The 27,251-nt window shown below is 37.1% G+C and overlaps 1 protein-coding gene across 1 annotated transcript; it reads left to right on the forward strand.

Annotated features, from left to right (window-relative positions):
* Positions 1 to 3,717: 3,717 nt before the first annotated feature.
* Positions 3,718 to 27,249, forward strand: EIF3M (eukaryotic translation initiation factor 3 subunit M). Its single transcript, XM_042904671.1, has 11 exons — positions 3,718 to 3,844; positions 6,543 to 6,675; positions 7,829 to 7,967; positions 8,250 to 8,373; positions 8,534 to 8,628; positions 19,179 to 19,262; positions 20,239 to 20,338; positions 20,942 to 21,023; positions 25,489 to 25,632; positions 26,537 to 26,597; positions 27,055 to 27,249. Exons 1-11 carry the CDS (start codon positions 3,803 to 3,805, stop codon positions 27,173 to 27,175), a joined length of 1,125 nt encoding a protein of 374 aa, XP_042760605.1. The 5' UTR covers positions 3,718 to 3,802; the 3' UTR covers positions 27,176 to 27,249.
* The last annotated feature ends 2 nt before the right edge of the window (positions 27,250 to 27,251 follow it).

The following is a 27,251-nucleotide window of genomic DNA, read 5'->3' on the forward strand; positions in this document are numbered from 1 at the left end:
GGCTACAAGGAATGCAGTGTAAACATGACACATAATTTCCCTGCCTTCAGGTTCAGTGTCTACATCATCAAGGATATTCCATGCAAGAATGAATCCTTTTAAGTTTGGTCTAGCCAAATGTTTTCTGCACTTCAGCCCTCCTTTTTTTTTTCTCCTTCACCTGCCGTTTTAAAATATTGAGATATAGGGGCGCCTGGGTGGCTCAGTCGGTTGGGCGGCCGACTTCGGCTCAGGTCATGATCTTGCGGTCCGTGGGTTCGGGCCCCGCCTCGGGCCCCGCCTCGGGCTCTGTGCTGACGGCTCGGAGCCTGGAGCCTGTTTCGGATTCTGTGTCTCCCTCTCTCTGACCCTCCCCCGTTCATGCTCTGTCTCTCTCTGTCTCAAAAATAAATAAACGTTAAAAAAATTTTTAAAAAATATTGAGATATAATCATGATATCAGCAAACTGCACATTTTTCAAGTGTGCAACTTGGTAAATCTTGTATATGCTTACAACCATGACACAATCACTACAATCGAGAGAATGAACATAACCATAATCCCCCAAAGCTTCCTTATGCCCTTTGGTAATTCTTCTCTTCCTCTCCTTGCCTAGTCTGCCACACCCAGGCAATAATAATCTACAGTGCTGCCACTTTAGTTTGTGTTATCTAGAATTTTATATAAATGGAATCACATAGTCTGGCTTCTTTCATGTAGCACACTTATTCTTAGATTCATCCATGTTGTATATATCAATAGTTCATTTTTTTCTAATTGCAGAGTAGTTTTCTGTTACATCAATATATAATAATTTTTTTAATCTATTCAGCTGTTTAGGAACATTTATGTTGTTCCCCATTTTTGGTTGTTACATGTAATACTGCTGCCTTTTTGGAAACTAACTCCCCAAAAAGCTAAACATAGGGGCACCCAGGTGGCTCAGTCAGTAAGCATCCAGCTCAGGTTGTGATCTCATGGTTTGTGGGTTCAAGCCCTGCAGAGGGCTCTGTGCTGACAGCTTAGAGCCTGGAGCTGTTTTGAGTTCTGTGTCTCCCTCTCTCTGTCCTTCCCCCACTTGCACTCTGTCTCTCTCTCTCTCTCTCTCTCTCTCTCAAAAATACACATTTAAAAAATTAAAACAAAAAAAAACTAAACTAAATATAATTACCATATAACCTAGCGTTCCACTCCTAGGTATTTTCCCAAGACAGATACAAACATACATCCACAAATATTCTTGTGCATGAGTGTTCATAGAAGCATTATTCATAATGGCCAAAAAATGCAAACAACCTAAATATGCATCCCCTGATAAACAGAGAAACAAAATATGGTATATTCATAACAATGACATATTGTTAAACAATAAAAAGCAATGAATGACTGATACATACTACCACTTTGAAAGCATTATGCTAAAAGAAAGAAGCCAGATATATGGCACAGAAGGCCATATATCACATGATTCCATTTTTATGAAATGCCCAAAACAGACAAATTCAGAGACAGAGAATAGAGTGGTAGTTGCCAAGGGCAATTGTTCCAGCACTGTTTGCTTAAAAGACTAAAATGCCTTTGCATCTTTGTCAAAAGTCAATTGACCATGTGTGAGTCTGTTTCTATGTTCTCTATTCTTTTCCTTTCATCTATTTGTCTATCTTGATGTTAATACTACACTGTCTTGATTACTCTTACCATTCTGCATTCGTATCAGCAAGTCATTAGAGTTCAAGTTGCTGCTTCACATCCTTATAGAGCTTGGTATTTTCAGTTTTTTTCTTTTAACTAGCTATTATAGTAAGTATGTAGCAGTATCTCCTCATGTTTTTAATTTGCATTGAAATTGGGTTGTTCTTTTACTTATTGATCCTCCCATCATTAAAAAAAAATTAATTTCCCTTGTTTCCTAAAAAATTACCAGCTCTGGTGGGTGGCCTCTTTGTGTTTTCTTGCATTTTCAAGTAAGAGGATAATTTGCCCCAGAATAACGGAAGGCACTGGCTTGAATTCAGGACAAAACTTTGGAGTCACCTTGAATTTCTCTTTCTCTCACACCCCACATCTGATCTGTCATTAAATCTTACCAGTTTTATCACTAAAACATTTAGAATTCAGTTTCTCACCACCACTGCACCATTTTCTCTCACTCCACTTTCTGTAATAACTTCCTAACTGGCATCACTACTTTGACCCTGGTCCAACTTACCTCAAATTGCCATACACCTGCCAGAGTGATCCTTTACAAAAAACGTTAAGTTTGCTCAAAACATCTCAAAGTCTTGTCAATTCACTAAGAGTCAAAGCCAAAATTCTTGTTATGGCCAAGGAGACCATGACCTGGCCATGGCTATTTCATTTGTTCTCTCCTCTCCTCCGAGATCCAGCCCACCTGCCTGCTTGCCCCTACCTTGCATCCTTTCCTTGCCGTTGTTATGAATGAAACGCTTTCCTGCAGGAAAGTTTCTTCATTCATACTTTGCTTATTTCCTTCAGTTCTCAATATGAATTGAGCAATTTTCTTCCATCGCTCTATCTAAAAAGGCATGCACACACCTCGTTACACACACCACCCTTTTTCCCTACTTTGTTTTTTCTTCCCCTCCCCCTTCTACTTTTACCTTGTTGGTAGTGCTAGTTAACGTGTTACAGGAATTACGTATTTAGTAATAGTTAATACATTCAGTGCTCACTATGTTTTAAGTGCTTTATATATTAAGTTACTTAATCCTCACAACACCATAAGTACTTAATTGTTCTTTAATTTTTTTAATGTTTTGTTTATTTTGAGAGAGCATGAGCAGAGGAGAGGCGGAGAGGGGGGGGGGGGGGAGAGAGAGAGAATCCCAAGCAGGTTCCACACTGTCAGTGCAGAGCCTGATGCAGGGCTCTAACTCAGGAACCTGAGCTGAAATCAGAAGTCAGATGCTTAACCTATTGAGTCAGACGCTTAACCTATTGAGACATCCAGGAGCCGCAGTACTTAATTGTTCTCATTTTTCCAAAAGGAATCTGAAAACACATGTTTTCTAATGTTAAGCAATTGCCCCAAATCATACGTACGTGAAATGGTGCAGCAGGGGATTCCATCCCTAGGAATTCTACTCTGGAGGCCATGAGGTAAAATACGATGCCATCCAGGGCTGCCTTTCTAATTACTTTGAAATGTTTACGTTCTGGGCGCCCGCTGGAATGTAAGCTGCATGAGGGCGCTTCTTCTGGAAGCTACTGTTTATCCCCAGCTTAGAGAACACAGCCTGCTAGCAAGTCCCTCAATACGCTCTGAAAAGTGGGATAAATTTTAACTCGAAAAAAACTGTCGGGCTCGGCAAAAAAACTTAAAACTTGAAGCCTCTTTAGGACTGCCAAGAGCCAAGTCTTGGTGGCTGGAGGGAGCAAAACGCGAGGCACCCTTCAGTGAGGTCTGGGAGACTGGCTGGCAGAGGGGAGTGGCTGCAAAAGAACGACTATTTTGAGCACAAGTTTTATTGACCGAATAGATTTCAAAAAGGAGATGCGCTAAGGCGCAAGAGGGAGTTAACGCGAAGGGTAACAGGCGACACCATCCTAGAGGTTAGAAGCAAGGGCGCCGGGACGAAGACCGCGGGAGCGTGCCTATGAAACCCGCCCCAACGCGACTGCTTCGCCCCCAGAGTGCCATGGGATTGGCCCCGTAGCCCCGCCCATTCGGGTGATCCCGCCTCATAAGATCAGCGCAGGGTAACCCGGAAGCGGTTGTGAGGCGCCTCAGCGCGCTGCAGTTCCCTTTTCCGGTCGGCGTGGTTTTGTGAGCGGAGCCACCGTGGTGCCTGGGCCTTCACCATGAGCGTCCCGGCCTTCATTGATATCAGTGAGGAAGATCAGGTGTGCTCCCGGGCCGCGACCGCCGTCAGGGTGGGGTTGGGGGAGTCCTCAAGGATGTGAGGGGCTGAGTCAGGGCTGAGTCGGGGCTGAGCCGGGACCAGGCGGGTGGGACGCCGCCCCGCGGTGTCGCCGCGGAGCTGAGAGCCGCACATCACATCACACACGCGAATAGGGAGGCCGTGAGGCAAGGCGCTAATTTGTGGCCTGGAGTAGCATTAGCACGCCGGCCGCCCGTTCCAGCGCTTGGCCCGAGACTTTACACCCAGCTAGCTTCCTGGTTGGCGTCGGGACATTTCCAATCCGAGTCACTTCTGACGACACTACCTTTTGACTGACTGGGAATGGTGTCTGCTTCCGCCTCCCAAATGCAGCCACATCCGGAGTGGGAGGTGGCGAATCTTTAGACAGCATAAGCAGTCTAGAGTAAAGTAATTTTGTACTAAAGGTGAAAATGGTTTTATTATGCGATCACAGAGGCACAGGTGACCCTACTTTTATACATAGGCCGTATCTTTCTTGTGCAGGAGTGAGAGTTATGAAAGCTGAAAATAGAACGTCAGTTTCACCCTCACATCTGGTGAACCATCCTAATATTTAAAAATTTCCTATTTCGGGCTTGGTCTTTTGTATGCATGACTTAACATTTCTCAGTTTTTTTCCATAACAAAAGTTAAACTTTAGTTGGTGGGAGTTAAAATATACATGAAACGTATTTTCACGAAGTTGATTTTGTAGAACTGAAAACCGTATTCTGTGAAATCGCAAGTGTTTTGTATTTTTTGCTACTCCACTTAAATGGAAATTTCGTTTCCATAGAAGAAAACGCCATTACTGCCCTAAGATATCTCGTGGAATTACAGATGGGATTCCCACTCCCTCCCCCATGGTAAAAGCACATTCTCAGCCCTGAAGAGCAAAGAAAGGGGGAGAGGAGAAAAGACTAGGGAGGGAGTTGAGCACTTAGAAAGGAAAATGTAGAAGACCATGAAAAAAACCATATATGGATATTAATGGAGTGATATTAGCAACAAATTGGCTATTAGATTACCCATAAAAAGTATTTGATTTTAACATAGGAGGGAATTTGTAGCAGGGAACAGGAAGTTCTTGTCATTGCCCACATTTCAGTTTTAAAGTGTTTCTACTTAGGTTATGCTACTCTTGTAATACAACAGTTTGACACCAGCTATTCTTTTCAGGTAGCTAATGTGATTGCTTCAGAAATTTAACTTCAAATTCTATGTTTGATTAGAGTTCAGAAATGTAGTTCAGAATTTTGTCGTTCACTTGTACTTCTCTACAGCCACTTGGAGCCGGTGAGCATGACAGATAAAAACAATAAGCTGTTGATTGAACGATTCTTAGAAAAAATTTGCTTTGTATCAACAAAGCAGAAGCTGAACGAATGCTTTTTTTTTTTTTCTATTTTTTTGGACAGTTTCCTTCATAGAAAACATGTTCCCCAGTGGTGTTTTTGTGTTCTGTGGTGACATTTGTTTCATGAAATCTTGTTTATAATAGCAACTCACAGGTGAAGTTACTATGTTGTTATCTGAAAGGGTAGCACCATCAGACCTACAGATAAAATGTACTTTTCTTAGGCAGCCAAACATGTTTGTGGGCTTAGAAAATGTGATACCTATACATTTACTAATGGTATTCTTTCATCTCCCTGTTTCAGTTTTTCATTTTATTATTTTAAATACCGTCTACATTCATGTTTGGCTGCCATAAATACCAAGGCCTCAAAAGAACAACTTACTAAATATTATATGCATTAGAATAGAAAATGTCTGAATACCTGAATGCGAAACTGTAGTTCTGTTTTTTAGGTCCAGAGGTGCTCTCTGATCCAGATATGTATTTTGCATTCTAAAAGATTAGTTATAAAGTAGATCCAGTTTGAAAAGTATTATATTCGGGGCGCCTGGGTGGCTCAGTCGGTTAAGCAGCTGACTTCAGCTCAGGTCATGATCTCATGGTCCGTGAGTTTGAGCCCCACGTTGGGCTCTGTGCTGACAGCTCAGAGCCTGGAACCGGTTTCAGATTCTGTGTCTCCCTCTCTCTGACCCTCCCCCGTTCATGCTCTGTCTCAAAAATAAATAAACGTTAAAAAAAAAAAAAGAAAAGAAAAGTAGTATATTCAAGACATCATTCAAAGGCATCATGCTTTTATCTTTGTGTCTCCCAAAATGGTGGTCTCAGGTTCTCAGACGTTTTATTGACACTTGATTACCTACTTGCCAAGGTAATGGCAAATGTCTACCTTTTTAAGATAGCTGTATTATGTAGCAATAAAATTGCATTTCTTTAAAACAAGTTGAATTTTTACCACGTCAGATTAATTCTCCTCCACATACAGAACCCTCCTCAAAACAGCTCCTCAAAAAAGAAGTTTTTTATGCACTGGAAGTTCAACAGCATATAGGTGATAGAGAAATTCTGAAGGTGATCCATGTGGGCCATAGTGGGTTTGTGTAGTCTCTTGGGTTTGTCGAAAATCTGTGGCTCCTGTGGGGTTGTGATGAGGGCTAAGGTGGGGGAGAGGCACTTCAGCATAATAATTTAAAGTCATCATTAAGTATAGTATTTACATCCCCTCCCCCCCGCCCCCCCCCCCGAAAAAGAATGGTTTGGGATTTTGCATTTTGGCATTGCCGGTTTTATAGATGTTTATCAGTCTTACTTGATTCAATAGGCTGCTGAACTTCGAGCTTATCTGAAATCTAAAGGAGCTGAAATTTCAGAAGAGAATGCAGAAGGTGGACTTCATGTAGATTTGGCTCAGATTATTGAGGCTTGTGATGTATGTCTGAAGGAAGATGATAAAGGTTTGTTTTTAATTTTTTGTAATATTTCTTACTGATCATAAAGGATCTACTTTTAAATTTTTCTTGTAAGTTGTATTTGTTGTAGAACTGTTAAGCCTTGTTTGTTTTTAATCTTCTCTTTGCATATACTTTCGGTTTATTTTAATCTGTATACTTATGAAGTCGGCTATATTGATAAAACATCTTTTTTACATCAGTTGTGTATTTTGAATGTTAGGTGCATACACTCAATACTGATAATTTCAGGGTGAACTGAAGAAAAATGAAGCTCTTCTTTCCTTTTTATAGGTTTATATTAATATCAAATCGGATAGGGGCACCTGGGTGGCTCTGTCAGTTAAGCATCCAGCTTTGGTTTGGATTATGATCTCAGGGTTTGTGAGTTCAAGCCCTGCGTTGGGCTCTGTGCTGACAGCTCAAAGCCTGGAGCCTTCTTCAGATTCTGGGTCTCCCTTTCTCTCTGCCCCTCCCCTACTTGTACTCTTGTCTCTCACAAAAATAAATAAAACGTTGAAAATTTTAAATATCAAATGGGATATAATTTCAAGTAATCTAAAAGACATTTACTTAATTGGCTAGTTCCCTGTTTATTGACATAAATGGGAAATTTTGAACATTGGGAATTTTGTGATCTTTAGTTAAGGTTTGAGATTAAACTTGGTATATAGTCAGTATCTTACACTCAAAAATCAATGACTCAGGAAGTTGACAGGTTTCATTTCTTAAATAATTTTCTGTTTATATGTAAAAGTTTTTTTCAGTTGGGAAAGCATTCTAGCCTAAGACCTAACCAATAACTTCTAAATTATTGAATATTTTGTCAATAAAAATTGACGCCATATATTTGACATGTAAATCAGTCTTCTACTGGTTGAAAACCAAACCTTACATAATAATTTCTTTTTTCTTTAATAAAATGTACAAATTGCTTTCTGGATGTTAGCTATATAACAGAATTGGTTTCATTTGAATTCACATATAATATATTTTTAGTATAATGCACATTATTGAACTGTTTTACAGTAGCCAGGTCCATCTTCCTAAAGTGTCTTATGTTTAATGGTCTTTGGTGTTTTAAAACACTGGAAATATATATTTAATTAGACATGTTAAGTATGATAGCATTGCTACTGTGTTATCCATACATGTATAGATGTTGAAAGTGTGATGAACAGCGTGGTATCGCTTCTATTGATCCTGGAACCGGACAAGCAAGAAGCTCTGATTGAAAGCCTATGTGAAAAGCTGGTCAAATTTCGGGAAGGTGAACGCCCGTCTCTGAGACTGCAATTGTAAGTTAAGAACTGAAAGAGGGTTGGTTTTTCAAGGGTCTCTTTTTATGTCACTATCATTTAATGGTTGAAAGCAAGAATTCTGGAACTTGGCTGTCAGCTGTGACTCTTAATTAGTGTAACCTTGGACAAGTCATTTAACCTTCTGGGCCCCATTTCCCTCCTTGTAATGTGAAGTATTAATAGTATTTGTCTTAGATTTGTCCTGAGAGCAAATAATCTCAGCTTAATCATCATAATTGCTGATCTCAAACACTGTTTTATTATTTGTTTGTTAACCAGGCTAAGCAACCTTTTCCATGGGATGGATAAGAATACTCCTGTAAGATATACAGTATATTGCAGCCTCATTAAAGTGGCAGCATCTTGTGGGGCCATCCAGTATATTCCAACTGAGCTGGATCAGGTAAGTTATTATGTGGAATACTTGTTCTGCATATATGAAGTATAGATTTAATTTATAGCTAAAGTAAATAGCAAATATGTATGTTCTGAAGTTATCTTTTAAATGGTGAAAGTATGTTCAGCTGTGTTCACTAAATTTCCTGCTTTTGTCAATCTTGTAGGTTAGAAAATGGATTTCTGATTGGAACCTCACCACTGAAAAGAAACATACCCTTTTAAGGCTCCTTTATGAGGCACTTGTGGATTGTAAGAAAAGGTACTCAGAATTGGTGTACTAACTTAAAACTTCACAGGCTATATAGCAGTCGAGGCTGTTTTTAAAAACAAGTAGGGTGATTTTGCTCTATTTTATTCTTCACAGAGTTGCTGTAAATGTATTTCTGTAAATTTCATCTAAGTTAAACGTAACTGCAAAGTTTAAAAGTTTTTCCCGTCTTTCAGCTTTTTAAAAAGCAAAACTTGCTTTTGTTCCAAAAAATGGTACAGCTGTTCATCTGAAAGCTGTATATAACTTTAGACTAAGGTGTTTAATGATGCTTTGATGTCTTAGTATGGGATGTAGTGCTCCCACTTCTGTTTAATGATAGTGAGGGTTTATCAAAGTTTCCACAAAGTCTCTTAAATAAACAGTACTTCCGAGATCAAATTTTGCAATAGACTCTACTAAATGAGTACCTATTTAAATGGCTTCTGCAAGGTCTTGGGTTTCTAAGGCTTGTAATTCAGCCTAGCTAATTGCATGCCCAAAGTACTTATTCTATATACCCAGCTTTGGGATGCTTACCAAATGATAGGTTTGGCTCAGTTTTCAGAACTAATGTTGAAAGATAATCTTACTTTTTTGACTTAGCTTTTCAATTTCTCTTTTCACATAGTGGTTAAATACTTTTAGAAAAAGTAAACAGCCTTCCCTTTAGTTTTATTGCACAGTTTTTATACTGGCTTTTAGTGCTGGGTATTTAGTATATTAGAGAGGGTAAACAAGGTTTCTCTTATGTTAAGTAATGTAAACTTTTTGTAGTTTTTGTTAAATTTAACAATATAGAAGGAAATTTTTGTTGTGAAAGTTGGAACATTGTATAAAAGAAGAGAAGCAGGGGATCTTGCATTAATAGGCTGTTTCATTCTGATCAGTGACTACTGTCTGTTATATGTTCTCACACTTATGGCAGGATTCTAGCCTGTAGTCAGTAAAATGTTAAGAGTAAATAGTTAATAACAAACACCATTTCAAATGGAGAGAACATTAAAAGCTGTTAGAGAAAGTCTTTATTTTCATTCACATTTCAAATGTGCGGGCTGTGGAGCAAGACTACTAGGATTCAAGTCTTGGCTTTTCTACTTGTATGATTCTAAATAAATTACCTAATATCTCTGTACCTCAGTTTCCAGTTTCAAAGTGGAAATAGTAGAAGTACTTAATGTCTCGTGGGGTTGCTGAAAAGATAATAACATATCTAAAGTGCTTATTGAGGCAACACTCATTGAAAGTTGGATATTATTCTTCTCTCCTTTTCCTTTTTCAAGCTCACCTTTAAGAAGGTAGTCTTTTTTCTGGTAGAGTAATTTAAAATGATGAGTGTTAACAGTTTCCCTCTGAATGTCTAGCGCTTATCAGAGACGATGACTACTCACTGGATGATTTCTCTGATTGCTGTTCAGAAGGTCTTTAGTCTGTTATATGTAGAAGGGAAGTGACTAAGGTTCTAAGGAATTCCAAACTTAATTTTCAGAGACATTGAAATAGGACATATATGCTCCACTAGACTTGTCCCAGCGTTAACATACTAGAGAATACCTGCAGCATTTGTCAGAGATGATCATTCTTTCCTTTTGAAACACTGTCTTCAGTTGGTTTTTGAGGCTTCCTTCCTTCTTCCTTCCCGCTCTTTATTGAAGTGTAGGTGACATACCATATATTAATTTCAGGTGTACAACATAGTGATTCTACATTTATCTACAAGGGGCTCCTCTCTCTTGATTCTTCTCTTCGTTCACAACTTGTTTATGGGTTCCTTCTTCTCTAAACATTAGGATAACTTATTCCTGGGACTTTTTCTTTTCAGTTACATTCATTCCCCGTGCATGTTGTTTCTGATTTTGCTGTGATTTTGGGGGAGGCTGAGTACCAAATGTATTTTGAGTGAAACAGTTTTTGTGTTGCTAGGTTGTTAACATTCAGAGCAAGGCATTTCACAACCCTGGCCTCACCTACTAATATGCTAGTGGTGTCTCCTAGTCCTTAGAACAGCTGTAGTAGCTCCCATGCACTTGCAAATGCTTTGGAGGGCACCTGGTGGAGAAAGCAGCTGTGGCCTGAGTGCTCTCATTCAGTTGCATGCCTTTATTTTTACTTTTTTTTTTAAGTTTGTTTATCCTGAGAGAGAGAATGTGGGGATGGGGCAGAGAGAGAGAGAGGGAGAGAGAGAATCCCAAGCAGGCTCTGTGCCTTCAGCGCAGAGCCTGATGCGGGGCTCAATCCCACAAACTATGAGATCATGACCTGAGCTGAAATCAGGAGCTGGATGCCTAACCAACTGAGCCGCCCAGGTGCCCGTACATGCCTTTAAATACTGTATATATACTGGTGATTTTCACATTTATCTCCTCTATTTCTTCTCTGAACTCCAGATATCTATTCCTGTTAACAGCTTCATTTAGATACCCAAAAGACATCTCAAACAACATCTGCAAAAGTGAGCTATTGATTTTTCTTTCTAAATCTGTTTTTATTTTCTCCAACTCAGGAAATGCCATTTCTGTACTTCCAGTTGCTCAAAACACAAAGCTGGAATTTCTTCATGATTCTTCTTTTTGTCTTATACTCCATATCTGATCCAATATCAAATCCTGTCAGCCCTGATAAATCTAAAGTCAGACCCACTTCTCACTACTTCCATTGTTACCTTATGGTCCAAGCTACCATTATTTCTTACTTAGATTATTGAAGTAGCCTCTCAAATGGTCTCTCTTTGGGGTCTTGTCCCCCTACAGCCTTTTCTTAATACAGCTGCCAGAAAGTTTTGTTTAAAAAAAAATTTTTTTTTTTTAATGTTTATTTTTGAGAGAGAGAGAGACACACACACACACACACACAGTGCAAGTAGGGGAGGGCCAGAGAGAGAGGGAGACACGGAGTCAGAAGCAGGCTCCAGGCTCTGTGCTGTCAGTACACAGCCCGATGCGGGGCTCAAACCCACAAACCATGAGATCATGACCTGAGCTGAAGTCTGGCGCTCAACTGACTGAGCCACCCAGGCGCCCCTCGTTTACTTTCTAAATTAGTCTTTATGTTCCTAAGTGAGACATTTTGAAGTGTAATCTTTTTATTTTCTCCAGTCTGTAACCATGATTTTGTGAAACACAACTTCCAGCACATTTTCTTCAGGGTACATTACAAAATTCATAGGCATGCAAAACCTTTCTGACCTGGGCTCCTATCTGCTGAGGTAATTTGGGGCTGGTGGCATGCTATTTTTGTATGGTGCAATGACATACAAAAACTGTGCTTTGTTGATAGGGATATTCCCTCCTTGCATTTACCCCCAGCACGGCCTTCTTCTTGGTTATCACACCCGAGACCTAGTGAACCTGTGTCAACTGCAGAAGCACCTTTCTCTTTTGTAGTCTGGACCAGGGGCTGGCACCTTTTTTTTTTATGGTCCCCAAGCTAAAAATGGTTTTTATAGTTTTAAAATGGTTAAGAAAGAAAACCAAAGGGAAAATAATATTTTATAACATATGAACATTATACAAAATTCAAATGCCAGTGTCCATAAAATTTTAATGGAACATAGCCATACTAACTCATTTACATATTTCTTCAGTTGCTTTTGCAAAGACTTGAGTAGTTGCAGCAGAGACCATATAGCCTACAAAACCTAAAATATTTACTGTCTGTCCTTTCACAGAAAGTTTGCCTGCTCTTGGTCTAGACCTATACTCCACTTTGTTCCTCTGCCTAAAACACTACTGTCATATTTAGGTTAGGTGCCTTTCTTCTATAGCACCCTCTACTTTTATCATGGCATGTAACACCCTTTGTTGAAAGGTTTGTGAGGTTGTATACTCACTGAAAGCTAGGAACCTTATTTGTCAACCATTGTGTATTCCCCAGGTGTTTGGCACATTATGGGCATTGGATAGATAAATAGTACTCACCCTAAGGAAGGACAAGAGGATGGCCATTTTATTTAAACACAAAGTTTCTGTCACACTGCTCTTTTAAATTTTAAGATTTGGGTTTTGCCCAATACACGTAAAATGTAATTTTTTTTTCCTGCTTCTGAATTAGAATTCTTAGATTCACCTTGCCCTTTTATTTATATTGGTGGTTGATGAGTGCAAATCATGTAACATTTCTTGAGTCCTTATATGTCAGATACTATGTACTTTAAATGGATTATTTTATCTGATATTTGTGAAATTAGATTTCTTTAGCTGGTAAGATATATTAGATTGAAGTATACTGTGACTACTAAAACTGGAAAATGAAATGCACATGTGCTTATAGAGTGTCACAAAATAATGAACGAGTCGAATGCAATTTTTCTTTAAAATTTTCTTTGAATTCTTACAGTTCTTTCACTATATTTAAGATGCTGGTTACCATTTAACTACTTTTATATTTACACTTGTATGACTTAATAAACCTTAGGTTTGTAGGAAGTTTTAAAATACCATTTAACTTTCAAAAAAATAAAAATACCATTTAACTTTTTAAAATAAATGATACAGCTCCTACTGATTGTACCCAAGTTGAATCCAGATGTGTGGAAGTGTTTTTAGAAAACAAAGAAAAAAAAAAATGACTTTTCCCAATTAGCTTTCTATAACTGTCTGAAAATTCATCGGTTTAAAGGAAGAAATGAAGGGTGAAGATAAACATTTTCCAAGACTTCAAATTGAATGAATGCATTTTGTGCTTTTCACTGCAGTTAAAATTGCACAGTTTTAGGGATAATTTAATTGGAAGGCTATTTTTAGTAAAGTTACTTGAATATATGGTGTTGGCTCTACTACAGCTATGCTTTCCTAACAGTTTTGAGGGCATAAAACTTTTTTTCCACCTAGGGACTTTATACTGTACTTGGTCTTCCCTTTGCCTGAAAAATTATCTAACCCTCCACCTCCAGCACTTTTCATGGCCAATTATTTTATATCCTTTAGATTTCAGCTTCTGTATCAATCCTTCAGAGAGAGACTTTCCCTGTGTACTTTCCTGTCTCTGCTGTGTTGTTACTTTTACATCACCATTTATTTCCTTCATAGCACGTGTGTGTGTGTTCTGTCAATTTATGTTTTTTTTCATCATGGTAAGTGTACTCTTCAATCCTCACCCCCTATTTTCACCCATCCTTCTACCCACCTCCCCTCTGGTAATCATCAGTTTGTCTGTAGTTAAGAGTCTGTTTCTTGGTTTCTCTCTCTCTTTCCCTTTGCTCATTTGTTTTGTTTCTTAAATTCTGCATGTACATGAGATCATATGGTATTTGTCTTTCTCTGACTTACTTTACATAGTATTATTATACTCTAGCTCTATCCATGTCATTGCAGATGGCAAGATTTCATTCTTTTTTATGGCTGAATAATGTTCGATTGTGTGTGTATTATTTATATAACACACAATCGAACAGTATTCTATTATACACACATATGTATATGTAATATATCGTACACACACATGCATACACATATATCTTCTTTATCCATTCATCAGTTGATGGACACGGGCTGCTTCCATAGTTTGTCTGTTGTAAATAATGCTGCTATAAATATCCAGGTGCATGTATCCTTTGAATTAATGTTTTTGTATTCTTTGGGTAGATACCCAGTAGTGCGATTGCTAGAACATAGGGTAGTTCTCTTTTTAACCTCTTGAGGAACCTCCATACCGTTTTTCCACAGTGACTGCTGCACCAAGTTTGCATTCCCATCAGCAGTGCACAAGGGTTCTTTTTTTCTCCACATCCTCGCCAACACTTGTTTTTTGGCTTTTTATTTTAGCCATTCTGATGGGTATGAGGTAACACTTCATTGTAGTTTTGATTTGCATTTCCCTGATGATGTGTGATACTGAGCATGTGTTGGTTGCCATCTGTATGTCTTCTTTGGAGAAAGCCTTTTACCATTTTTTAATGGGATTTGTTTTTTGGGTTGTCGAGTTGTATCAGTTCTTCATATATTTTGGATACTAACCATTTAAAAGATAGGTCATTTGCAAGTATCTTCTCCCATTCCATAGATTGTCTTTTCGTTTTGTTGATTGTTTCTTTTGCTGTTAAGAAGCTTTTTATTTTGATGTAGTCCCATCAGTTTATTTTTGTTTTTATTTCTCTTGCCTCAGGAGACGTATCTTAAAAAATGTTGCTACAGTCACTGTCAGAAATTCCTTCCAGCGGTCCCCTCTAGTATTAGGGTTTCAGGTCTCACATTTAGACTTTTAATCCAATTTGAGTTTATTTTTGTGTATGGTTTTAAGAAAGTGGTCCAGTTTCATTCTTTTGCATGTAGCTCTTTTCCACAACACCATTTGTTGAAGAGACTGTCTTTTTCCCTATTGGTTATTCTTTACTCCTTTGTTGAAGATTAATAGACCATATAATTGTGGGTTTATTTGGTTATTCTTTACTCCTTTGTTGAAGATTAATTGACCATATAATTGTGGGTTTATTTGTCAGTTTCTGTTTCATTGATCTATGTGTCTATGCCAGTACCATACGGTTTTATTTTTTTATCATTTTTTCCCAATACCATACTGTTTTAATTCTTACCACCTTGTAATATAACTTGAAATCTGGAATTGTGATACCTCTAGTTTCCTTTTAATTTTTTTTTTTTTTTAACGTTTATTTTTGAGACAGAGAGACAGAGCATGAACGGGGGAGGGGCAGAGAGAGAGGGAGACACAGAATCGGAAGCAGGCTCCAGGCTCTGAGCCATCAGCCCAGAGCCCAACGCGGGGCTCGAACTCACGGACAGCGAGATCGTGACCTGAGCTGAAGTCGGACGCTTAACCGACTGAGCCACCCAGGCGCCCCACCTCTAGTTTCCTTTTAAAGATTGCTTTGGTTACTCAGGGTTTTTTGTGGTTCCATACAAATTGTAGAATTGTTCTAGTTCTGTAAAAAAAAATTTTTTCTGTAAAAAATGTTAGTATTTTGATAGGGATTACATTAAATGTGGGGATTGGTTTGGGTTGTATACATTTTAACAGTGTTTGTTCTTCTAACCCATGAGCATGTAATGTCTTTTCTATATCTTTGCATCATCTTGAATTTCTTTGTCAGTATTTTATAGTTTTCAGAATACAGATTTTTCACCTAACTTTATTCCTAGATATTTTAGTGTTTTTTGTATGATTGTAAATTGTTTTCTTAATTTCTCTTTCTGCTGCATCATTATTAGTATATATGAAAGCAATAGATATCTGTTCATTGATTTTGTTTCCTGTGGCTTTCCTGAATTTATTTATCCATCTGATAGTTTTTTCAGAGTCTTGTGTTTTCTATATATAGTGTCTGTCATCTGCAAATGAGTTTTATTCCTTCCTTACCAATTTGGATCCCTTTTATTTTTTATGTTGTCTGATTACTGTGGCTAGGGCTTCTAGTACTATGTTGAATAAAAGTGGTGAGAGTGGACATCCTTGTCTTGTTCCTGGCCTTAAGGGAAAATCTCTCAGTTTAAGTATGATGTTGGCTGTGGGTTTTTCATATAAGGCCTTGATTATGTTGAGTTACGTTCCCTCTGGATCTGCTTTGCAGAGGGTTTTCATGATGAATGGATGTTGTATTTTGTTAAATGCTTTTTCTGCATCTGTTGAAATGATCATATGGTCCTTATCCTTTCTCTTATTGATGTGATGTATCAGATTGATTTGCAAATATGAACCACCCTTGCATTTCTGGAATGTATCCCACTTGATCACGGAGTATGAGTTTTTTGTTTGTTTATTTTGAGAAAGAGTATGTGCATGCATGCACACGTGACCAGGGGAGGGGCAGAGAGAGGAGTGAGAAGCTCAAGCAAGGTCTGCACTGTCAGCATAGAGCCCTGTGTGGGGCTCAATCTCACAACTGTGAAATCATGACCTGTGCTGAAATCAAGAGTCAGGCACTTAACTGAGCCACCCAGGCACCCCCGGAGTGTGATTTTTTTAAATGTATTGTTGGATTCAGTTTGCTAATACTTTGTTGAGGATTTTTGCATCTATAGTCATGAGCAATATTGGCCTGTAGTTTTCTTTTTTGTATATGTGATGTCTTTATTGGTTTTGGTATCAAGCCCATAGAATAAATTTGGAAGTTTTCCTTTTTCTATTTTTTGGAATAGCTTGAGAAGAATAGGTATTAATACTTCTTTAAATGTTCAGTAGAATTCACCTGGGCCTGGATTTTTTGGTTTTTTGGGAGTTTTAAAATTACTGGTTCAGTTTCATTTCTGGTGATTGGTCTTATTCAAATTTTGTTTAGTTTTGGTAGGTTATATGTTTCTAGGAATTTATCCATTTCTTCAGTTATTCAATTTGTTGGCATGCAGGTTTTTATACTATTCTGTTACAGTTGTTTATTTCTGTGGTGTTGGTTGCTATGTCTCCTCTTAGTGATTTTGTTTGGATCCTCTCTTTTTTTTTTTTTTTTTTTAATGTGTCTTGCTAGATATTTATCAATTTTGTTGATCTTTTCTGAAAACCAACTCCTGGTTTCATTAATCTGTTTTTTTAGTTTCTGTATCCTTTTTTTTTTAAGTTTATTTATTTATTTTGAGAGAGCAAGTAGGAGAGGGGCAGAGAAAGGGGGAGAGAGAGAATCACAAGCAGGCTCCATGCTGTCTGTGCAGAGCCTGATGTGGGGCTTGAACTCGTGAACCGTGAGATCATGACCTGAGCCAAAATCAAGAGTTGGATGCTTAATCTGAGCCCACCAGGTGCCCCTATATCATTTATTTCTGCTCTGATCTTTATTATTTCCTTCCTTTTGCTGGGTTTGGGTTTTATTCTTTTTCTAGCTCCTTTAGTTATAAAATTAGCTTGTTTGAAATTTTTCTTGCTTTTGAGGTGGTAGGTCTGTTTTACTATAAACTTCTCTCTAAAACCACTTTTGCTGTATCCCAGAGATTTTGGACTGTTGTGTTTTCATTTTTGATTGTTTCCATGTAATTTTTGATTTCTTTGATTTCTTGGTTGACTGATTCATTGTTTAGTAGCATGTTATTTAGCCTCTATGTATTTGTGCTCTTCCCAGATTTTTTCTTACGGTTGATTTCTAGTTTCACAGTGTTGTGGTCAGAAAAAAATGCATGGTATGGCTTCGACTTCTTTTTAATTTAATTTGTTGAGACTTGTTTTGTGGTCTATTCTGTGATCTATTCTGGAGAATGTTTTGTGTGCACTTGAAAAGAATGTGTATTCTGCTGTTTTAGGATGGAATGTTCTGAATATGTCTGTTAAATCCATCTGGCCCAGTGTGTCATTCAAAGCCACTGTGTCCTTGTTGGTTTTCTGTTTGGATGATCTTTTCCTCGATGTAAGTGCAGTGTTGAAGTCCCCTGCTATCATTATTATTGTATTACTATCGATTCTTTCTTTTATGTTTGTTATTAATGGTTTCATCTATTTGGTTGCTCCCATGTTGGGTGCATACATATTAATAATTATTATATCCTCTTGTTGGAGTGTCCCATTTATGATTATGTAGTGTCCTTTGTGTCTTGTACAGTCTTTGTTTTTATTTTTTTTTTAATGTTTATTTATTTATTTACTTATTTATTTATTTAGAGAGGGAGAGACAGAGCGTGAGCAGGGGAGGGGCAGAGAGAGAGGGAAACAGAATCCGAAGCAGGCTCTAGGCTCTGAGCTGTCAGCACGTGGGGCTCGAACTCGCAAACCATGAGATCATGACCTGAACCATAGTCGGACGTTCAGCTGACTGAGCCACGCAGGCTCCCCCAGTCTTTGTTTTTAAAGACTTCTGTCTGGGGGTGCCTGGGTGGCTCAGTCGGTTGAGCGTCCGACTTCGGCTCAGGTCATGATCTCACGGTCCCATCCGTAAGTTCAAGCCCCGCGTCAGGCTCTGTGCTGACCGCTCAGAGCCTGGAGCCTGTTTCGGATTCTGTGTCTCCCTCTCTCTCTGACCCTCCCCCGTTCATGCTCTGTCTCTCTCTGTCTCAAAAATAAATAAATGTTAAAAAAAAAAAAAAAATTAAAGACTTCTGTCTGATGCTACCTTGGTTTTCTCTTGACATCCATTTGCATGTTAAAGGTTTTTCCATCCCCTTTCAGTCTGCAAGCCCTTGTGATCTGAAATGAGTCTCTTATAGGCAGCATATAGATGGGTCCTGTTTTGTTTGTTTTTTTAATCCACTGTGTCACCTTGTGTCTTTTGATTGGCTTGTTTAGTCCATTTACATTCAAAGTAATTATTGATGAATATGTATATATTGCCAATTTGTTATTTTCTGGTGGTTTCTACAGATTTTCTCTGGTCCTTGTTCTTTCATGGTTTGTTGGCTTTCTTCAGTGATCTACTTGGATTCCTTTTTCTTTACTCTTTGCGTATCTGTTACTGTTTCTTTGTTGTTTGTTTGTTTTGTGGTTACCATCATAGCACTTGTAATTTTTCCTTAGTTTTTGGTCTTTCCTACCAGAAGGAAAGTTGCATGATTTTTCCCATAGAGAGAGGGACCATGTCTCTGGGGCACCATTGTATTTATCATCAGCATAGTACTTGGCACATAGTAAATATTTTTGAGTGAATGGATGACAGTAAGATATTCTGAAATTCCTAAAGCAGTATTTCTTTTTAGTGATGCTGCTTCAAAAGTCATGGTGGAATTGCTGGGAAGTTACACGGAGGACAACGCTTCCCAGGCTCGAGTTGATGCCCACAGGTAATGTTAAACACATTCTGATGGGGGCTGCCTGGAGCTTGGAGGTTGAGCATCCGTGTTTTTCATACAGCAGAAATCATGTTTGCGTCTCTCAGCGATCCAGAGCCATTTGGTACTGTGTGCTCTGTGGTGATTCCACCAGAGCTACCAAAATTCATGGTTTGGTATTGGAATAACCATAGATCGCATGTGGAATAGCCACATGGTGTTTTCTGTTTAGGGTATGGCTGGTATGGGTGTCATCACCCCAACCTGAGAAGTAGAATTTAACCTAAGGTTTACCTTAATATTAAGGTCTGTAGATGAGGAAAAGTTGGTGGCTTGCTAAAAGTTAGCCCATTGCTAATGAGAATAAGGGCTTCAAACAATCCTAGGTCTATTTAGTAGCAATAATAATGGGATCAGTTTCTTAAATCTAGAAAACGGAAATAGCTTCTTTATAGTGTGTGGCTTCACAGGGATCTGTGCATGATAGGTATTGCTAGAAAGTATAGTTTGTGGATGAGATCTCTAACTGAGGTTAAGACTGCCTACATTCAAATACTCCATCTCTTAATGAGTACTTATTGGGTAATTTCTTTCTGAGCCTGTTTCATCATTGATAAAATGGGCATGATAATACTGTCTGCCGGGGTGTTGTGAGGATCAAGTGAGGTAATGCATGTAAAGCACTTAACTCAGTGTCTGGCACATGGTAAGATGCCACTGCTGTTTTGCTTACTCTTTGATTACTTTGGCCATGCTTTCTCTCCAGCTACATTTTTGTCTGCAACTACTTTATTATTTTTTTTTGTTAAAACAGATATACCTGATAAATAGATTTATTGGCCGGTTTTAATCCCAATCCGGTAACTTTTTTATGCTGTGTGTATATTGAACTCTTAGATATTTTACTGAATTAAATATATTTTGCAGTCTGTTGGCAAAAAGTTCCTGAATCTCAGGACTGAGCTTGTATTTTTGTTTTATAATTAAGGTGTATTGTACGAGCATTGAAAGATCCAAATGCATTTCTTTTTGACCATCTTCTCACTTTAAAACCAGTCAAATTTTTGGAAGGCGAGCTTATTCATGATGTAAGTACTTTAATATGGAAAATATTCTTTTCTAAATGTAACATACTAAAGCGGAGCTCTTTTTCCTTGTATTCATGAGCATGACTGTTAGATCTGGGAAGACAATTGTTTATTCTTTTTATATCAGGAACAGAATGAAATTTAGGACCAGCCTTTTTTTCCAATCACTGAATGTACCTGTTCTTTCTCCCTTTCCTTCATCTCCTTACTTGCCTGTTATGAACTTAAATAATACAAATTTCTTCTTGTATGTGGTGTCAGCCAGCCCCAGTTAGGAGCATAAATCTGATATTTAAACACACATGAACACACTTTTCAAGTACAAGTATAAATAAAGACAGTTTGGGTTAGTTTCCATTTATACTATGCCTTTACTACTCAGGGTAAATCACTTAGAGCTCACTGAATTTACTGATTCTTTCATCTAAGTGTGTCTTAATGAAAGCAAATGGTTTAAATGGTAATTTTATCAAATAGATTGATATTTCTGCACTAAAAGAAGCATATAGAGAGTTTTATTGCTGAGATTTAGTGCCTTAAAAATATCTTGAGTATAAATCTTGATTCTGTATTGAATATTATATCTTTATTTTCTGTCTGTAGCTTTTAACCATTTTTGTGAGTGCTAAGTTGGCATCGTATGTCAAATTTTATCAGAATAATAAAGACTTCATTGATTCACTTGGTAAGTTTTGGAGTTTATTCTTGGGAGGGGTATAAAGAAAAATGGGAACATGCTATTCTTGAGCTCACATATACGGTGAGATCCAGCAGATACGACTGTGGCCTTTTGTATAGATTATCCTAACCATGTATAATAGAACAGCAACAAACCTAGGTGGACAGTTTAAAAGATTACTCAGAATGAATTGGGAATTGGAAACCAAGGAGGTGTAAAGGGTAGCATTTGTGGTGGAAAGAACATGAAACTAGGAATCCGAGAACCTGGGCCTTTTTTTCTCTCCATAAGAACTTGTTGGACTTTAGGCCTTTCTTCTAGATCTACTAGACCAGCCTGCTTTGAGATAAAGTTCTAGCAAGAAGCAGGTGCTTAGAGGAGATTCAAATAGAAGTAGTTCCATTGATATATGTGTTTGTAAATGGTGGATGGGGATGGAGCAGAAAAGCAACTTCAGGGATCACCATTAGTTTGATCATAATGGCAACTTTTAGATGTACTCATTTTAATAGCTGACAAAATTTTGATGACTAAAGCTGCTTTATTTAAAATCAAATTATTTGTTTGTAAACGACCTTTTATTCCTTACATTTTGGGGGCTTTTTTAAAAAGAAGCCATAGTTACATAATTGAAACAAATGGGTCCCCCCCCCTCCCCCCCCGTCTAATATATTGTATGCTTGGTGCACACCCCCCCCCCCCCCCCCCCCCATTAACAAATTCTAGAAGTGTATGGTATTGTTAGGCAGATCTAAGTGAAGCTGTAGATGGAATTGGAAATGAAGTTACATGATGGGAGAAACTTTCTTTAACTACAGCTTGTTGAAGACAGCATAGTCTTAGCTTTATATGATTTTAATCTTTGAGTTTTCTTTCTAGATAATCAGAGCTTAGTGTTTGGTAAGTTGAATTGAATCTTACCCTCACTGAGCAAATTCTATATACATTCAGTATTTTATTTCCTTCTGGAGCATGATTTTAACATACTAAAATTCAAAGAGAAAAATTAGAAAATCTGTAGTTGAACAGATTTATATTGTTTTAAAATGACCATTTTTTGGAGAGTGAAGTCAACTATGAAACTAAGGTACTTTGTTTTTCTACTAGGCAATAATCAGAATACTTTAGAGGTTGGTTATAGTTTCCATGTTAATATTGAATTGTTAGTTTCCTGGTTTGGGACATAGATGAAAAATACATTTATAATTTATTTTGATTATATTATTAGTCCTCAATTTGGTAATCATTAATTTCTATCCCTTGTACATTTTTCTGCAGTCATTGGAATTGGGGAAGATTGAATTATTCCGAACATAATAAGGCATTTGAAATACACCAAGATAAAGTAGATGCAAGTGTGTTTGTGTAGAATGCTTTGCCAGGTGCACTAGACCCAGAAAACCACATTCTGTCCCAGTTAATTTGTTTTGTGGCATGAAGCTATGTGATGGAATGTTAATGTCAGCAACCTCTTTATTTACGCACCAAGGAAAAAGGAGTAGTAATTAACACTTTGACACTCCCCCATTGATGTGTAATTGACTGTTTCAAAGGAGCACTGGTTCATAAGCTATTGCATGCATTAAAATTACGTTTTCTATATTGCAGCATTTTAAGACAAGGGTCAGTGACAATGCAGAAATTGCTCAATGATGCACATTTTTTTATTACTGCATTAAGGTTTTGACATATTAGTAATGAATAAATGTTTCCATAAAATTAGATTTTTTTATAACTTTAAAATTGAAATATGACACAGAACACTGTGACTTCCTCTTCAAAGGTAATGTTCTAGTTTCATGAAACAAAGCACAGCTTTCTACAAGTCTTTAACTCATACTTCACTGGCTTAATAGTTTTGATTTTGAGAACAAGAGTTCTAATGGCTTTAAGTTTGGGTCTTGTTTTAAAGTATCATCAATTTGATATGTTTTTAAATGCCAGTTTCCACGTGTAAGACAGATCAGGTTTTACATAATTCACTCTAGAAATAATCTTCATTTATCTGATAAATGTTTAAATATATGGCAAGCTTGTAACTACACAGAGGGTAGCAGAAAAGAGTTATTTATATGTATATTTATGTCAAAAGATTTTAGAAACTTTAGGAGTGTCTATCATTTTATCATACTAAAAGAGAACTGTGTGTACCCAGAGAACTGGGAATGTTAAAGAATTTTCTTGTACTTGAAAATATTTAGTAGTAGTTCTCTGTGATAGGAAGAACATAGAGTAACGTTTCTAATTTATGGTGCCAACTCGAAATCAAATTCTCCATTTTGCCGTTAGTTTCTTGAACACATCTGCAAATTAGCGATCTTTTATTAGAAATTTGTAAAAGATACTTTAGGCAAAACATCTTATTAAATGTGTATTTTTGGTTTTACATGTATTACTAACATTTATTGCAAATCAGAGTCTGGTTACGAATATCTGGATTCTACAGGTGGCATCAGTTTATCAAAAACACTTTGTTTTATTAACACTGACAACTTGGGCCAACAGTAAGCATTATCTTGTGTCAACTGAATTGCCCTAACATGTCTACATGTAATCCGGTGTTACACAGTTGCTACCTTCTTGCTTCAGAAAGTTAATCAGCATCTAATTTGCATTTGTTAATTAGGGTTAATGTGCACTAATTGATTTTTTGATGCTTGTAGATTTCCATTAAACCCGGTTAGCAATACTTACTTGGATACCTCATTCATTTGAGTTATGATGATCATGTTTTTGTTGAATCTGTGCCAGATAGAAAGCCTGCATCATAATTACAGCTAATTAACAGATGATTATGTCCTATATTAATGGGCTTCCCTTGTCTTCTGCTAATATATGTTATAAATTTCAAGTTTATTTATGGAGTGCTTAGAACTTTTTTAACAATAGAAACTTGAGGCTCTTAATTATTAGAGGGTACATGATTGATCATTTGCTCAGTTTACATTATTTGAAATTTTAGAGAAAAGGAATGTGTAATTTTAGATTAATTTAGGAAGCTCGTTTTATATAATAAATTAGCATCAAATCAGCAAAGTAGGATATTGTGTTATAATTCCGCTTTTTCCACTTAGGAGCAGGTAATAATTAGAATATTCAGGATTTGTAAATATTTATTTGCTTATTAGTTGTTTATGTTATAAGCGAATGTATTTTTTAAGCCTAGTACTGTCACTTTGACTATACGTTAGTCATTTAATCTCTTCGCTTTTCACATTTTCTTGTTTTTTAAAGTGAAAGCATCAGGACTAGGTAATTTGTTAAGTTTCCTTTTGGGTTTCGCAGTTGTTTGTGATCTGAATAATTGTAACAGCAGGTTTCATTAGAAATTATAAGGCAGAATTTGAATTATTTGTACAGTTTTCTACTTCAAGTATCCTTGTTAATGGTACTGTTCCATTTCATCTAGTACTAATCAGTGTAGCCTGTAATTGTTTTTTTTTTTTTTTTAATTTTTTTTTTTAATGTTTTTATTTATTTTTGAGACAGAGAGAGGCAGAGCATGAGCAGGGGAGGGGCAGAGAGAGAGGGAGACACAGAATCTGAAGCAGGCTCCAGGCTCTGCGCTATCAGCACAGAGCCCGACGCGGGGCTCGAACTCATGGACTGTGAGATCATGACCTGAGCTGAAGCCGGACGCTTAACCGACTGAGCCACCCAGGCGCCCCAGCCTGTAATTGTTAAATGATAAACACACTTTTGCAGTTTTGACTTAAGTGTTAAATCCAAAGTGACCTAAAGGGAAATGGAATGTTTTTTGTAACTGAGTGTATATGAAAATATTTTAAGGCTTCATGTTTACTAGTAATACTGACAAAAAGTAGATAAGGAATCCTGTGTTTAAATAGAGAACAAAGAATAAAAATAAGTTTAAGTAAAAATGTTCTTATGAAATGAACTTTGTACATTTTATCTCCTAAAATGTATAACTAAAACGTGTAAAATGTGCAGAACTTTAAGGGCTTAAAAAATACCATTTTATAGCCCATTCTTTTTTTTTTTAATGTTTATTTTATTCTTGAGAGAGAGAAGACAGAGCATGAGCGGGGCAGGGGCAGAGAGAGAAGGAGATACAGAATCCTAAGCAGCTACAGGCTGTCCGCACAGAGCCCAACGCAGGGCTCGAACTCACGAGCCGTGAGATCATGACCTGGCCAAAGTCGGGCGCTTAACCAACTGAGCCACTCAGGTGCCCCTGTAGCCCATAACTTTGTTCCTATCCAAAGTTCTTAACTTTGAACCTATCACCTGTGGCAGTGTAGTAGTAAAGAAATGTGGTTCTAGAAAAATAATTGTAATATTCCACAATTTATTTATGGGGTCAGTTTATGGTTTGCAGATATAAGCAGCTTTGTCAGAATTACTCTGTAAGTGCTCTCACAGTGACTTCCACAAGAGTTTGATACAATAGTTGTGATTCTTCAGATCTTTAGTGTGGATATTCATCAGGCTTTACCCCTGTGTTATTCAGGTCTATTACATGAACAGAATATGGCAAAAATGAGACTGCTTACTTTTATGGGAATGGCAGTGGAAAATAAAGAAATTTCTTTTGATACAATGCAGCAAGAACTTCAGATTGGAGCCGATGATGTTGAAGCATTTGTTATTGATGGTAAGGCAGAACATTTTCATTTTTTTCCTAGAATTTCTCTTCTACCTTGCGGAATAGAAGAGTTTGTATCTTGAAACTGAGTCATATGCTAACAAAGCTAGAGTCTCTTACAGCAGATGTGTATGTTTTGCAGACTATTTTTGCAGCAGGGTGAAAATTCACTGGAAATACAAATTGCTATGTGATTTTTGGTGTTCTGTCCCTTGAAATCATACAGAATAAAGGCCTTTAGGCAGTATACTACAGTGGTTAAGAGCCTAGATTTTAAGTATCAGACCTAGTTTGAGGGCCAAGTCTTCTGTGAAACAGAAAAGTAGGAGTTACTACGTAGTTGTGAGGATTAAATGAATGAATACAGGTAAAGCACTTAGCCCAATGCTTGGCACATAGTAAATGATCTGTAAATATTGATCATTATCAGTTTTTTACAAATGGCCAGAAATAATTGCATTATAAAGTGATTTAATTGTTAGAAATTTCTTTCTGGGCTTTTTAAATTTGAAAGTTAGGGGAATTGTACGGTCAGGATTAATAAAACGTACAGAAGTGTTGACATGGTTTCTTTTTAATGCTCTAAGTCTCAAATGGTCCAAAAAGAAGTAATATTAGGTAGGAAATTAGTATTCCCCCCCCATATGTGATTGTAGGGGAGAACACTTAGAATTTGTAATAAAAACTGTACGTGATATTCAGTGTAGATTTGCCTGCCCAGCAACCATAGGACAAATGCATGACCTTCCTCTTGGTTCCATCACATTGCTGTGCTTGTTATTAGATTGAAAGAGTCAGTTTGTAAAATATTTGAAAATTGTAAGGTTTTATTGTGGTTTACTTAGTTTTATATCTTAGCTGTTTTTCTTGGGAATTTTCCATATAACATATCATGTAAACCATCTTTTTTCAGCGGTAAGAACTAAAATGGTTTACTGCAAAATTGATCAAACCCAGAGGAAAGTAGTTGTGAGGTAAGACACTTAAGATTTTGCAGCATTTTGTAGAACAATTTAGTTTGTTCTCATTATTTCAACTTAAATGTTTAGAGAATGAAGGTGGTGTTCTTACCAGTTGACTGTAGTTAAATAGTTGCTATTTATCATAATTTTATTAAAGTTCAGACTGAATGTGATTAGCTTATTTAATGAAAGAGTCCTATTTTCCAGCACATTTCATTTAATGGCTCAGCATTGGCTAGAATACTAATGACTTTTGTGTCTGGTGTATGTAGTTCAGGAAAATAGAACGTTTAGCATCAATATGGTAAAGATTTTTAAAAAATAATTTAGAAGCGTAAGAGAATTAGAAGCTTATGCCTTTTATGTATATTTAACCTTGTTTTTGGCTAGATACAAGTGTGTAGTATTGTAAAAGAATGCCAGAAGGATAAAAGATTAACAACTTTGTTTTTAATTTTTCAATTTTTAGTCACAGTACACATCGGACATTTGGAAAACAGCAGTGGCAACAACTGTATGACACACTTAATGCCTGGAAACAAAACTTGAACAAAGTGAAAAACAGCCTTTTGAGTCTTTCTGATACATGAATTTTTATGCTATATAGAAAATTTTGTTCTTTTTGGAAAAAATCCAAATCATAGTAAAAAAAACTTCAATTTGACT

The sequence above is a fragment of the Panthera leo genome, chromosome D1, assembly GCF_018350215.1.
Source record: "Panthera leo isolate Ple1 chromosome D1, P.leo_Ple1_pat1.1, whole genome shotgun sequence".
In the NCBI taxonomy this organism is placed as follows: Eukaryota; Metazoa; Chordata; class Mammalia; order Carnivora; family Felidae; genus Panthera; species Panthera leo.